The 14,551-nt window shown below is 45.0% G+C and overlaps 1 protein-coding gene across 2 annotated transcripts; it reads left to right on the top strand.

Moving 5' to 3' along the window:
- Positions 1 to 1,940: 1,940 nt before the first annotated feature.
- Positions 1,941 to 14,507, top strand: CASP6 (caspase 6). 2 transcript variants are annotated; one of them, XM_032333131.1, is made up of 8 exons: positions 1,941 to 2,403; positions 4,793 to 4,944; positions 7,212 to 7,254; positions 7,785 to 7,931; positions 8,364 to 8,440; positions 10,283 to 10,458; positions 13,178 to 13,337; positions 13,895 to 14,507. In XM_032333131.1, exons 3-8 carry the CDS (start codon positions 7,235 to 7,237, stop codon positions 14,131 to 14,133), a joined length of 819 nt encoding a protein of 272 aa, XP_032189022.1. In that variant the 5' UTR covers positions 1,941 to 2,403; positions 4,793 to 4,944; positions 7,212 to 7,234; the 3' UTR covers positions 14,134 to 14,507. The 2 variants fall into 2 exon arrangements, with proteins under 2 accessions (XP_032189022.1, XP_032189021.1); XM_032333130.1 differs by lacking the exon at positions 4,793 to 4,944 and having other exon boundaries at positions 1,945 to 2,403; positions 13,895 to 14,506.
- The last annotated feature ends 44 nt before the right edge of the window (positions 14,508 to 14,551 follow it).

Raw genomic sequence — 14,551 nt, 5'->3', positions numbered from 1 at the left:
AAGGTTCAGTGGGGTAAACTGGAAAAAAAAAAAAAGACTAAAATTTGAAGATTATCTCTGAATTTTATTCCAGATGTTTCACTTCTAGGATAGGTGACAGCTACGACCTTCAGTTTCAGTAAGTTCTATGAAAGTGACATTCAAGCCATCTGTCAAGTAACTTTCAGTCTTTAGGGTATCTTAATTATATGGATTTGCTTTAGGTTCTTTTTTTCTTCTTTGAGAAGGCAGGATGGGTAGGATTCTAATTAGTCTCTGTCCATGGTTTTCAAACATGAGCATCCAGTTGAATCACTGGATTCTGGCATTAAAAACACCTAATGGGCACCGCTCTCCCTACCCCCAGCTCCTCATTCAGATCTGATTCTGTAGGTCTCAGAGTTTGCATTTTTAGTTAAGTTCCTAGATGATGTGGATACTGCTGGCTCTGAGACCACAGTTTGGGAACTGATCTAGGAAGTCTTCAGTAGCTAAAAATAATGTACTGAAAGCTTGCTATGGGCCAGGTACTGTTCTAGAAGTTTGGCAGTTACTATCTCCAGAACTTGAGTAAACTTGGTCCCCATTTTACAGAGAAGAATTTGAAGCTGGGAGAGATTAAGTTGCATTATTTGTGCAGTGTTTCAAGGCTAAGAAAATAGTGGAGCCAGGTTAGAATCCAGGCAGCCTATTTGCCAGTCCTAGACACTTACCCATTTTATTGTGATAGCTATTGCTTTAAAAAAGCTAAAATTACACATTTATAATTTTGAAATAAGTTATCTCAGAATGCTTTGTACTTATGTCTTAAGATAGGCAAAATCCTACTTTAAAATATAACCACATGCATATCCTATAAAAACAATTTTCTGAGATAACAAAATACTTAGGGGGAAAGCATATTCCTTTCATCTGCTCCTCTCAGATAAGTAGAAGGTCAGCTGTTCCACTCCTATAGAGGGAGTGTTTTCAGGACTCAAGCAGAGGAGACCCTGAAAATTAGGCAAAAGGACAGGAAGTTCTGGTGGTCAGAAAACACATTCAAACTGGATAAAGTCCAGAGTGCAAATGGTGAAATCCTGGATCTCCTTCAATGGATAAATATTTATTGAGCACCACCTACATCCTAAGCAACCCTGCCAGGTAATGGGGAAACCAAAAGGCCAATTCTTTGAATGTGCTAAAAGATTGTGGTAACAAAGAGTTTGAGCTCTTCAAAGCCATGCACTGTTTTAAGTAGTCATTTCACTTAATCCTTGCAAAACCATGTAAGGCAGAGGATGAGATTTCATGTCCTAACTACAGAATAAGTTGCTAAAATAGATTTCTTGAAATATTTTACGCGTACAGCAGAATGAACAGTAGTAAATAGGAAAATCCTGATTTCATACTCTAGTTAATGACCGAACACGTGGGTAAAGTTAATCACGTTAAATTTTGTTTTTCCCTCCCCAATAGAGTAATATTTATAGAAGACGGATACCTTATACTTATTTTAATGTATTAGAAATGATGCCTTAACACATTTTTTCCCCAGTCTGAAGATGGTTACTTTTTTAAATGACAAGGACCAGAGAAGTTATAAAAGCGGAAGCCACCTTTTCATCCGATCTTAGAGTTGTTGTTCATTGAAGCAAATTTACAAAATAGCCAACCACCACCACCTAAGGCGGAGCTCGGTTAAATGCGCCCCGCCGCGCCCAATTAACGCACTGTTTGGGCATTTTATGAGGGTGAGGGCAACGGGCTCTCTGGCTCAAGAAATGTCATCATCTGTAGACTCCAAAGTTCGGACTCCGAATATCTGCATGATTGCTTCCCTGAATTAACTATACCTATGAAAGCCAGACTTAAAAATCCTAGGGTTGCCTCCAGTTTTACTTTGTCCCGAATCCCAAGAGCATTTAAAGTCATTACAGGTCCAATAAAGTAACTGTCGCGGGGTAAGGACTGTCCACGAAACAAAACAAGACGCTCTCCGCCTTGGAGGCGGTCGGGAAGCGCGAGCCCTGGGGGCGGGGACTGCGAGCCTCGGCTCCCCACAGGTGCTCAGAAATCGCCCGCCGCTTCCCGATCACCCGCTCGCCCTGTGCCCTCGGGGTGGCAACCGGCATTTCCCGAGGGCCGGGCTCGTCTCCAAGCGCCGGGCGGACGACACAGCGTCCATCGGCCCTCCCCGGGCGCTCTGGGCTCCGCGAGCTCCGCAGCGAGGGGCGGGAGCCCGAACTCGGCGGGCGAGAAGCTCTGAACGCGGACGCGGCTCCCACCCACTCCCGGGGCCAGCGGAGGGCGGTGCGGGGGCGGAGGAAGGGGCGGGAGTTTGCCGGCCGCTGGCAGCAGGAAGGGGAGGCCGCCTGGGCGTCTGCACTGCGTTAGGGGCCTCGATGAGCTCCGGGCCGCGGCTCCGCGGGGTCTGCCCTGCAGGTAGGCAGTGGGTAGGGGGTGGGAGGAGGTGCCGGACAGCCTCCGCGGAGCAGGCAGGCGGGCGGGAGGCGGGTACTGTGTCTGCCGGACGACCCCCAAGAGTTGCGGGTGCTGGAAGGAAGCTCTAAAGTCCGGCAGGGGCAGCTTATTAGTTTTTTGGTCTAGAAAACCAGCCCAGAGCTTCGGTGCGGCTCGGGGTTGCGAGCGCACGCCCCAGCGCTTGGGCGTGCCCGGGCCGCCTTTGTCCTCCGGCGGGTTGGTTATCCCTTTCCGGACGTCGGGCATTTAAACCATGGAAGGCGGCAGGGTCTGTGCTGGCGCCCCCCTGCGCTTGCTCTGCTCTTTTGGAAAGTTGACTCATGGAAGTTGGGTCTGGTTTTTTCTACTCCTAAGTAAAAAGTAAGAAGTGGTTGCAAGCGTAATAATGGAAGCATAACCAGCCCGCGGGAGCGCCCGGCAGGAGCCCCTGCTTAGGCCCGTACTTGACTTGGGTACAAAAACTAGGCCTTGACGGTTTGGACAGCCCCAGTGTCTCTCCCACACTCACGACTGTGTGGATTTGAGTTGAAGCCACATCTTTCCCTGCAGAATAATTAACGGCTAAACGTGGACTTCAGAACTTTCTTCGTGTCACTAATTGTATCACTGATAGCTTTAGAAACTTCGAGCCCGGCCATAGTGTTAAAAAAAAAAAAAAAAAGAAGAAGAAGAAGAAGAAAGAAAAGGTTGAAATTAGTGGTTGATGCAGAATACCTTATTTCAGAGCTTTTTATTCTGTGCTGCAAGAAACCGGGCTTGTCCCTGAGGCAAGTTGTAGGACGTCACCTTGGCTGTTCAGGGAGTGCCCTTGCCCCGACAGACGGTGCAGGGTCCGGCGGCCACTCCCATTTTGGGTTCCGTGGTGGGGGGTGGGCAGCAGGGGCAGGGCTCCAGGACGCCAACCACTAGTCAGGACACTTCCCCCTGCATTCTTTAAATCCCATTGCTTGCCTTTTCCAACCTGCGTCCTTCCTTTTTCTCCACCCCACCCCCTTTTTAGTGTGTTCTAGCCCTGACAAAGCTTACTCAATGTAGGATTATTAAACAGATTCTTGATAGGGAATATGGGTGGAGTTTGATCGGTACTGCAGTGCATGAGGACGATGACCCTGGTTAATGGAGAAGGTTGGGGAAATGAACACTTAGTTTAGGAAGGTAGCTGGCGTCTCTGGTAGGAGGGGTTTAGTTTGGTGACCAGAGTGCAGAGACTTCGGAGTTTCCAGGCAGACCTGGTTTTCAGTCCCAGCTCCACTTTAGTGTCCTTGGACAAGCCTGACCACTGTGTGTCATGGGCTGTGGAGCTGAGGGCAAGAAGGTCTAAAGTGCCAGGCCATCAATAGAGGCTAGCTGGCAGGATTATCTGGAGGCATTATCCAAGTAAGGTGAGGAGGAAAAAGGTGGGATTCGTTTTGTAAAAATTAAACTGTTTCAAGGAGCAAAGAGGTCGTAGGTGCATCATGGTGAAAAGGAAAATTGCCTAAATCAGAGGCAAGGAGAAGTGAAAAGAGGTCAAGAGACAGGTTTAATGATGGACCCATTTTTGATGAATAGATTGCAGATGCACCGGAATTTATAGGTGTTATATAGGGTATCTCCATTGAAATTGATTTTTTCCATGATGGCAGAGCGCTCTACCCTCTTAGTTCATTTGTATTCCTGCAGTGTAACGATGACTTTGTTAAAGTGTGCCCTTCCTGAAGTTTGTCTGCTGAGGACATGCAGCCTAGAGTGACCACAAAGAGTCATGGAATATTATTTTCTGTGGAACCTGAGTAAAACTTACCAACTCCAGTAAAGTGTTGGAAACTTAGGTTTTAACATCTGTGTCCATCACTTTCTGTTCTGGTGGAACAAACTGCCAGACTAGAATGGCGTGTGGACCTGGCCATTGACTGCTTCTGCACGATGTGGGGCGCTTGCTAGTATCAGAGCCAGCTCTGAGCTAGCCAGGGTCGGAACTAAAGTTCTCAGAGCCCAGTCCCCCCCCCCCCACCACCCCGCCTCCATGATACTAACAGTAACAACAAAACACCTTTAAAAAATCCCTCAGAGATTGCCATGTCTGTTAACTTGGAAACTGAATGTGATTTTAGGTTATCTGGGGTGACTTGAAACTAGCTATCTTTCCTAAATCTATAGGTCACGTCCAAGCTGAGGGCATTGTTTGAGACCATCCAGATGGACAGCTGAAATTACACCAAGCCAGGACGATTGGTGCAATTCCTTCCTCAAGACTATAAAAAATGAGTATTTTTCTTTGTGTGGATGTCATTTATTTACATAACTGTGTCCCATATTAGCCTGAGAGAAACTCCAGGACAGTTCTCGTTTATATTTTTTTAAAAATTAGTTTTGAAGACCCAGTCGAGCATACATCTCCCAGTGCTTTCACCCTCGATGATTTGAGTTAGTTTGGTGACCGGCTGTTTGGCACCACTTCCCGCTGCTATGCTTCAAGCTGCCTTGGGCTCACTAACCGATGTGGAGCAGGGGCCGGAAGAGGTGGGCTCCCGGGTCCTCTACTTTGTGTGCCACTTTGGAGCTAAGTGCTTTCCTAACGGGGCAGGTTTGTGGGGGGATGAATGAGGGGACTGTCCTTCACACAAGGATTGAATGGGTTTAGTTTGAGATTTTTTTCTTTATCATATAACTGGCTTAAAGAGGTGGGGTAATTAAAAGGAGGTGGATCCTGAACCACTTTTGAAAATGGAAGGAGAGAAAATTCCTCTGCCTTAGTAGAGCAGCGTGGAGCGGAGGAAGTAATCCCAGGGGATGGGGTGTGCAGTAGGAAGTATTCAGGACAGAGCAGTGTAGGGAGGAAGAGATTTCCTGGGCGGAACTGTGTGATGTAGGAAGTCTCCCCAGAAGAATGGTGTGTGTGGTAAGGAGCTGTCCCTGGTGAAGTAATGTCTGGTAGAAAGTGCCCTCGTGCCAGGTTAGTATCCCGTATAGTGCACTGTCCTATGAGGAAGATTCCCTGTAAAGCCACGTGGGGAGTAGGAGCTCTGGGAGAGCGGTGTGTGGGGTAGAAACTATCCCAGTAAAGCAGTGTGTTCATAGAGCAGCGTCCCCCAGTAGGGCGGAGTCTGAGTAGGAGGTACTCCCCAGTAGAGCCGTGTGTGGAGCAACAGGTGCGCCCCAGGGGCGGGCGGAGCAGGAGGTGTATTTGGTAGAGGGTGAGTGAAGCGGGTCTCCCAGGGGAGCACTGCGCGGTCCGGAGGTGTGCCCGGGGGCAGCAGTGGCTGCTGGGAAGGATCCCGTTATCTGGTAGGGAGTGTTTCCCAGAGGCCAGGGCGTGGGGTACATGGATCCCAGGTAGAGCAGAACATGGAGACAGTATCCTGGGTAGCATGAATTGTGTGCTGTCCTCTTCAGAGCACTGTGTGGTGGAGAAGTTTCAGCGTAAAGCAGTTTGTGGAGTAGGAAGAGTAGGATGTAGCCTCGGGTGAGCGGCTTGTGGAAGGGGACGTATCCCCGGGGGCAAAGCGATTCCCCCTCCCCTGGGATTCTGATTCTGAAACCGCAAATCTGGGTTAGGATCCAGGAATGGACATTTTATCACCCACACCAGGAACTAATACTGAGGTTGAGAAAAACTGATTTAGGGTCTACTGGACAGCAGAGAGCCTTCGTGGGTTCCTGGCTGGATGTGGATGCGGGGTGGATTCCAGGAAGAATAGGCCCCAAAAGCGACGGTGAAGGGCATGGAATTGAATTCCAGCCTCCCCCTCCCAGAGCAGATTGCCGTCAGCGAGGAGGTGATGTGAGGCTAGAACAATCAGGTGTCAGGGACAGAAGGAAACGGGAGCCTCCTGGTTCCAAGGTGATGTGGGAGGGTCTGTTGGGCTACCCTCAGTGACCTCAAGGGAGAGAGCATCTTATAATACTGTTAATATTTGTTTATTCCTTACTTTCTCTCCCCTGGGGCTGTTAAGTTTATAAGGTAAAAACAGTCCTGGGCCTTTATTGTAAGAGATGCTAGACTGTGCTGTCCAATACGGAAGTTACTGGCTATGTGTGGTTATTGAAAATGAATTAAAAATTGAGTTCGTTAGCTGCACAAGCCCCATTTCAAGTGCTTGGCAGCCACCTGTGGCCCGTGGCTGGCATATAGGACAGCACAAGTGCAGGAGTCCATCGGCAGACAGAGTTCTGTTGCACAACACTGCTCCAAGGAGTTGAGGCGGATCCAGTGAAGGGCAGCCTAGGGGGTGGGGGAAGTCTGATCACAGGTTGGGGACATAGGGTCCCCTTCATGGGGTGGGTTGTAAATGCATGTGTTTCATTTGGGAGATCGAAAATTTAAGCCTTTGCTCTTGGCCCTTCCCTTTTCCAGACTTCTACCTCTTCCAGCCCATAGGGTAATCCAGTATTATCCCTTGTTTGTTTCCCTCTGCTACTAATTGCTTCTCGGTTATACGGACTATCTGCAAAAACATTTTCTGCAGAACAGTTCTGTATTTCGTATGCATTGGTCCATAATCACAGAACCATGTCACCATAGTGAATGTATTTGCATACTGTTTTCTCTATTTCTCTTGATAATACTCCTTCCTATTTTGCCAATAAGAGTTCAGGGTGAGAAAGAATTGAGCAATTAATTTCTAGTCATTTATTATGAAGCAGTTTCCCTTCCTATTTCCCCTTTTCATACTTGACTTTTAAACCAAGCAAAACTAGAAGGATTTACAGTGCAGGAGGACTGCTGTGTTTTTACCACAAGTCAGACAGCAAATTAATAAAATTCAACTTTTTTTTTTTTTTTTAAGGTGAGGAACAAAATGTGACAGAAATGGACGCCTTCCGTAAGAGGTAAAAATGTGCACTTTCGTAATGAAGGCCTCTTTCTTTGCTGACCGTGATCAGTCTACAAGAAGCAAGAAGGGCACCTGGGAGCTAGTAGAGCCGAGAACGGCGAGTGTTAGTGTTGGGACCAGGGGCTGGTCGACCTGTGGTTTGGTTGCTGCCTTTGGTCGTTTCAGGACCTACAGTGAGGTTCAAAATATCTAGTAACTGGTGTGGCGTGGGTGCTGGAACCATAGCTGGGGCCTGCGCGTGCTGTTGTCCCTGGTTCCTGCACTGTGGAGAAGACGTTCCTGGAAGGACTGGGGGTCGGGGTGCTGAGGATGGCTGCTGTTGACCCATCAGTACAGAAACATACCCGGGTTTTCCTTGCCAGAACAGCGGTGAGGCTTGCCCAGTGCACACCAGAAGCATGTCAGCCTAGCAGGGGAGGCGCAGACAGCAGACCTCTGTCTACCCTCCACATTGACATTGGGCTTGGAGGAGCTCATTATTTAATATGACTTAAAGTGGTTATTGTTTGAATTTTTCCTTAACAGTGAAATATTTGATCCAGCAGAAAAGTACAAAATGGACCACAAGAGGAGAGGAACTGCTTTAATCTTCAACCACGAGAGGTTCTTCTGGCATTTAATGTTGCCAGAACGGCGGGGCACCAGCGCAGACAGAGACAATCTTACACGCAGGTACTGGTTTTATCTACGTGTCAGGACGATGGGATATTTAAGTGATACTTACCAAAACTTGTCCACATTGAAGAAATTACCTGGCAAGAGTGCCTGAGGCTGTGCCTCATGAAGGCACAGGTCCCTTGAGAACTTGCCTGAATTTTCTTCCTCACCTTTTTCTGTTAAATGTTAATGGGCTCTGCATTGTTACATAATTGCACAGCAGACGGCAACATTCTGACTTGAATCAGTTATGAGTAAATCCTTCCCAACTGTGGATGCTCAAGGAAAACCATCATTGTCATAGTTCATTCATATTTCATTTTTTCTTTCCTCCTGAAGGTCAATCTGTAGGTCATTAAAAACTTGTATAGATGTATGTGTTCCAAGTAAATGCAGGTATCTGACCACTGTGAATAGCTCCTGCACTAATACCCAGTTTATCACCAGGTTTTCAGAACTAGGATTTGAAGTGAAATGCTTTAATGATCTTAGAGCAGAAGAACTACTGCTCAAAATTCATGAGGGTAAGTAGTTTTCCTATTTATCTTCTGGGGGAATGGAGTATCCTATCTGTAAAGGCATCCAGATAATTAACTGTGTTGTCAAAAAAGTCTTACCAACTAATTTAGCGTGGGTTACAGGTTTAGTGTGCCTTTCTGCTTGGATGTTACCCACCAGATTTAAGACTCTTGCAAAGTGTTATGCCTCCAAAGTGTATGTTTAGCATCCACTTATTACAGTCTGTTATTCTAGAAATGAAGGAAATGACCTTCTCATTTGGCAATTAAAAGTCAATGCAAACACTACAGATGCTGGGCTCTCATGTTTCAGAGGACTCTTTCCATATCCAAGTGTTTTGCTGACCTCAAAATATTGTGGATTTTTTTTTAAATTGTGGATTTACATATACTATCTCTAAACTTCTATATCACTGCACAGTAGGTAATCTAACTTAAGTTTACCGTAATTACTGCATGCCATGGATTTTCAAGTTATTTGCAATGGACTATTACAGTATTTACTGTAGGGCTTTTTAAAAATTAAGTGTGATACATAACATCAGTTTCAGGTGTATAGCATGATTCAGTATTTGTATACATTGTAAAATGGTCACCTTTGTCTTCTCACCATCTCTCACCGTACAAAATTACAAATTACATTTTAAAAATTTACGTAGCCACTTTCAGATATATAGTAGTATTACAGGCGCTATGCTGCATGTTATAGCCCCATGACTTGTAATTGGAAGTCTGTACCCTTTCACCCACTTTACCTTACCTGCCAGCAACCACCAATCTGTTCTCTATCTGTAGCTTTGGTTTTTTTTTTAGATTCCACCTGTAAGTGAGATCATATGGTATTTGTCTGTCTTGGATTTCTTTCTTTCAGCAGGACGCCCTTAAAGTCCACCCTTGTTATTGCAAAGGCTAGGATTTCCTTTTTTATGGCTGAATAATACTCCGTTGTGTGTGTGTGTCTATATATCCGGATACCTATATCCCATTTTCTTCCTTCCTTTCACTTAGGGACACTTGGGTTGTTTGCACATCTTAGCCATTGTGCTCAGGGAACTTGGGGGATGCAGGTGTCTCTTTCCAAATTAGGTTTTCTGTTTTCATCAGTGAATTCCAGAAGTGGAATTGCTGGATTGGATGGTATTTCTATTTTTAATTTTTTGAGACACCTCTGTACCAGACCTCTTTGACCTGTGGGTGTTTGGCTTTGCTCACCCTCAGTGCTGCAGACAGGGAGCGAAGTCGGCACGCTCCCTAGAGGCACAGCCACACAGAGCCATTGACCAGAGTGTCACCAAGGCCTTTCCAGGACACCCTCAGCTCTCTGCTCCGTGACATATATTTTGTCGCCACAGTCCTCCCAATATGTTTTTCATGTCATTATTCTTTATTGCAGAAAAGCTAATGAAATTCGTTTTTAAACTCTCCGAACTTTTAGTAGGTTTTTAAAAATCAGAGACAGTATGATATAAATTATTCTGTTTGATTAAAGACTAGGTTATGTTTCATTACTTCCTTTTTACAGTTACTAAAATAAATTTTCCGGGGCGCCTGGGTGGCTCAGTGGGTTAAAGCCTCTGCCTTCGGCTCAGGTCATGGTCCCAGGGTCCTGGGATAAAGCCCCGCATCAGATCTCTGCTCAGCGGGTAGCCTGCTTCCTCCTCTCTCTCAGCCTGCGATTCCACCTACTTGAGCTCTCTGTCAAATAAAATCTTTTATAAATAAATAAATAAATAAAATTTTCTTAATTTTCCTCATCCATCTGTAACTTTATTCTTGTATTAGATTGAATTTTTATAGGTACATAATAAACATCTTCATTTCTTTGTGAACTACTGGCTGCCTTTATAGCGTCAACCTCTTGCCACACGGATGCCGACTGCTTTTTATGTGTTTTCCTGAGTCATGGTGAAGGCAATCACATTTACGCATATGATGCCAAAATTGAAATTCAGACATTGACTGGCTTATTCAAAGGAGACAAATGTCAAAGCCTAGTTGGAAAACCCAAAATATTTATCATTCAGGTAAGACTGATTTTGTTATAATTTTTTTGAAGATTTATTTTTTTCATGAGAGAGGCAGAGGGAGAAGCGGGCTCCCATTGAGCAAGAAGCCCAATGCGGGGCTTAATCCCAGGACCCTGGGATCATGACCTGAGCTGAAGGCAGATGCTTAACCATCTGAGTCACCCAGGTGCCTGATTTTGTACAGTCTGAACTGTAAAGTCCATGGTTTTGTACACGTGATTATTAAGAATTAAAGCCAATTTTGAAAGTAACTCTCCAATAATTGGAAAGGCCCTTTTGGCTTCCCAGCCAATCAGAATTACAATTATTAGTAATTCCCATTAGTAGTAATTCCTTCTTAACAAGGAATAAATGATAAAGATTTTCAGTTTATTAATAGACTGACATTTGAAAGGACTTAAAATAACCAATGTGCCACCGTCCAGCCCCACATCAGCTGGAGCTCCCCAAGGAAGGGTCTCTGGTGTTAGAGCACTGTGCAGGGAGGCTAGTGGGCAGACTGCAGGCGAGTTCTGGTCCTAGCTTACTTCACCCTGTCACCTCTCCCCTCCACCACACTGGTATTAGGGATAAGATGTGTCTGGGCCCGAAGGATCTCATCTGGCACATCAGTAAGGATCCGAACAGTGTTCTCGTGCTGCAGTTCTGTATTTCCATGAACAGCACGGGGGCATGGCCACATTCCAGCTGCCACCAAGCCTTGAGGGGAGGGGGCAGGGGGGTCCCTGGGAAGTTGAGGATGATCCATGGTTTCCTGTTGGGACAGCTGCCTTGGAGTATCTGTCATATATGGGCAGAGTTCTAGTTCTAGAACTTAAGGCAGGCAGCCTGGGTTGGAGAAGTACATTTGAGAGTAAGGAGGAGGTGAATGGTAATGGCAGCCATGGGCATAGCTGAGTTTACTCTGTCAAGTATAGCTTGAAAAGTGAGTGCAAAACAGAACTGAGGGACAGCAATGAGCAGAGGAAAGATGCTAAGGGAGACACCCCATCGAACGGGAAACATCAGGGAAAATAATGACATGATTGCTTCGTGAAAAGGGGAGTGGCTGTCAGACAACAGAATTCGAAATGACTAGCAGGCTGCTATGCGGTGAGAGCCACAAAGGACGAAAATGTTTCACCAGGTTACTTCTCTGTGCCTCCGATTCTTCATCTGTGAAAGGAGATAAAATAGCACCGTCTCATGATGTTGCTGGGAGGATGGGCGACCTAACAGACGGGCACACTGGGAACAGTGCCCAGCACACGCCAGCCCTCTGTAAAGGCTAACTCTCCAGCTCACTGCCTCTGAGCTGGCAGGTGAGAGCAGCACATTCTAGGGGTGTTATAGGCTAGATAGGAAGACAGTGGAAAATAAGGGCTGAAAAGAAGCCTGGGAATAGGAAATTAGATTAAAATCTCCCAGTAGAAATGGAGTATTAGGGATCTTCTCTTTAACTGAAATCACTCATGACTTTTTTCTTTCAAAGCTTGTAAGTCTTGGCAGCTTTTGCCCTATTATTATTTGCACAATAAATAAATAGCTTATAACTCATTAAGCATTTCAGAATGAGAGATGCATTTAAAATGCACTGTCAAATCTTCTTAGGTCACTGTATTAAGTGTACTAGGCCCACCAGAACAAAGTACACAGCCTGGGTGGCTTAAACAACAGAAGTTCATTTTCTTACAGTTCGGGAGGTTAGCAGTCTTAGATCAGGGTATCATATCAGTTCTCCTTGGCTTGGACGTGGCTGTCTTGTCACTGTGCCTTCACATGGTCTCCTCTGTGCCCTAATCTAAGACACCAATTATGGTAGATTAAAATCATAACAGACCTCGTCTAACCATATCTCTAAATACAGTCACTTTTGAGATACTGAGGGTTAGGACTTCTATATATAAATGGGGGGGGGGGTGACAAAATCCAGCCATAATAGTCTTTTTTTTTTTTATTTTTTTTTTTTAAGATTTTTATTTATTTATTTGACAGAGAGAAATCACAAGTAGATGGAGAGGCAGGCAGAGAGAGAGAGAGGGAAGCAGGCTCCCTGCCGAGCAGAGAGCCCGATGCAGGACTCAATCCCAGGACCCTGAGAACATGACCCGAGCCGAAGGCAGCGGCTTAAGCCACTGAGCCACCCAGGCGCCCCCATAATAGTCATTTAAGAGTAGAAATTAATGTCAGCCCATCTATGAGTCAGGATTAGCAGGTAAGAATTTGAGACTTCACTCTAAAGTATGAGCAAAAAGAAAAGGGCAGAGTAAAAGATGTCTTCTTGGGTCACGTGGTGTCCTTTTGACAATTTATGGCAGCAGCTGGTTAAGCACAACCCAGTCTGGGCATACATTCCCTGACTGACTAGAAACACCAGGCAAAGACCACAGTTTTTAGAAGAAGGGGTGCATCTTTGGTCCTACAGTGTGGCTGATCCATTAGAAACTTTAAAACCACAGAGGCTTTCTCCAGAGCATACCTTTCAATCAACACAATTTGGTATACAGTTGAGGATGCCAATTTTTTGAAAACCTTAATTAGAAGAAAACCTAAGTGGGGAAAACCAGTCAGCTTTGTATGCTCCGAAACTCGATGGCATGGTTTCTGACGTACCTATAAAGCAGCTTCTGTTGTTGCTGACATGATGATCATGATGAACGAAAGGACACATTGACTGTAAGCCTGAAGCACTGGGAAGGAGAGCTTAGGTAAGACCAGAGAGTGGTTTTTCTCCTAGGCATGCCGGGGAGACCAGCACGACGTGCCAGTCATTCCTCTGGATGTAGTGGATCATCAGACCGACGCACTGGAGGCCAACGTCACCCAGGTGGATGCGGCCTCCGTGCACACGCTGCCTGCTGGAGCGGACTTCCTCATGTGCTACTCTGTAGCAGAAGGTGGGTGGCTGTTCACTACCAACCACAAATGGGCCGCAGTGATTTGATCCTGGCGCTCACAGTCTTAGAAGAACAGATTTCTTTGATCACATGGCACAGGGTGATCTCAAGTGTAGAGTGACTTACAGAAAAATCATTCCTGAGAACCGTGGCAGCTTACAAGTTATACTGAATATTAGCTGCCCGTTATCATGATGGTGTCATAGTGGTATTTGTGGAAAGCATTGTTGAAAACACTTAGATAGATGCTTGCTGTTCCTTGCTAGGGCAGCAAACTGTTTTTCTTTCCAGTCTCGTGTCAGAATCTCTGCCTGGCTACTGTGGTCTTGGGACTTTTCAGGAAACGAAGGAAACTACTTAGAACTAACCCCATTTTTATAAAACTATATAAATCAATCCCTTTCTCATATGACACTAGTCAACAGAGAAAAGTTTTGAAACGGACATATCTTAAGTCTTTAAGAATTGTTGAGAACTTCTGTTTCTGTAGGGGTGCATTAAAAACTCGAAGTAACCAAAAGCCAAAAATACTTCAGTGTCCTTTTCCTTCCTTTTAGGCTATTATTCTCATCGGGAAACTGTGAATGGCTCATGGTACATTCAAGATTTGTGTGAGATGCTGGGGAAATTCGGCTCCTCCTTGGAGTTCACCGAACTCCTCACTCTGGTGAACAGGAAAGTCTCTCAGCGCCGAGTGGACTTTTGCAAAGACCCAAATGCAATTGGAAAGAAGCAGGTTCCCTGCTTTGCCTCAATGCTAACTAAAAAGCTGCATTTCTTTCCGAAATCTAAATGATAAGGGACTATTTTGTTTTATGTATCTATATTCAAAACAGATTTTCCATCTTTTTATATAAATAAATACCACTAGGTTGAAATTTATGATAAAGTGATTTATAGTCTTAAAGGTTTAATGAGAACTTTAAACAGTTCATATTGGTATTAGACATGGTGAAAGGGTTTTGATATATGTGAAATGAAATCCTCAGGGAATTACTATAAAAATCCACAAGAATTTGTAATACTTGATTTTTATAGTAAATCACAAGGTTACTCAAAATATCTGACTGATTTAACTTGTATTTTGTTTTTTATAAAAGTTTTATAGTGTTTTTAAAGGTTTTTGAAATCCAAGAATTAGTTGTTTTTCCTTAATAAAATATTTGAAATTCATATTTTAATTTTTCTAATTCATTTTCTTATTTAATTCAGAG

This window comes from Mustela erminea, chromosome 2 (genome assembly GCF_009829155.1).
Source record: "Mustela erminea isolate mMusErm1 chromosome 2, mMusErm1.Pri, whole genome shotgun sequence".
Classification (NCBI taxonomy): Eukaryota; Metazoa; Chordata; class Mammalia; order Carnivora; family Mustelidae; genus Mustela; species Mustela erminea.
This window is presented reverse-complemented; position numbering and strand designations above follow the sequence as displayed.

Coding starts and splice junctions, on each gene's coding strand:
- CASP6 (XM_032333130.1), top strand. CDS start 2,364: ATGAGCTCCGGGCCGCGGCTCCGCGGGGTCTGCCCTGCAG. Junction 2,404..7,211: donor CCGCGGGGTCTGCCCTGCAG/GTAGGCAGTGGG, acceptor TTTTTTTTTAAG/GTGAGGAACAAAATGTGACA. Junction 7,255..7,784: donor ATGGACGCCTTCCGTAAGAG/GTAAAAATGTGC, acceptor TTTCCTTAACAG/TGAAATATTTGATCCAGCAG.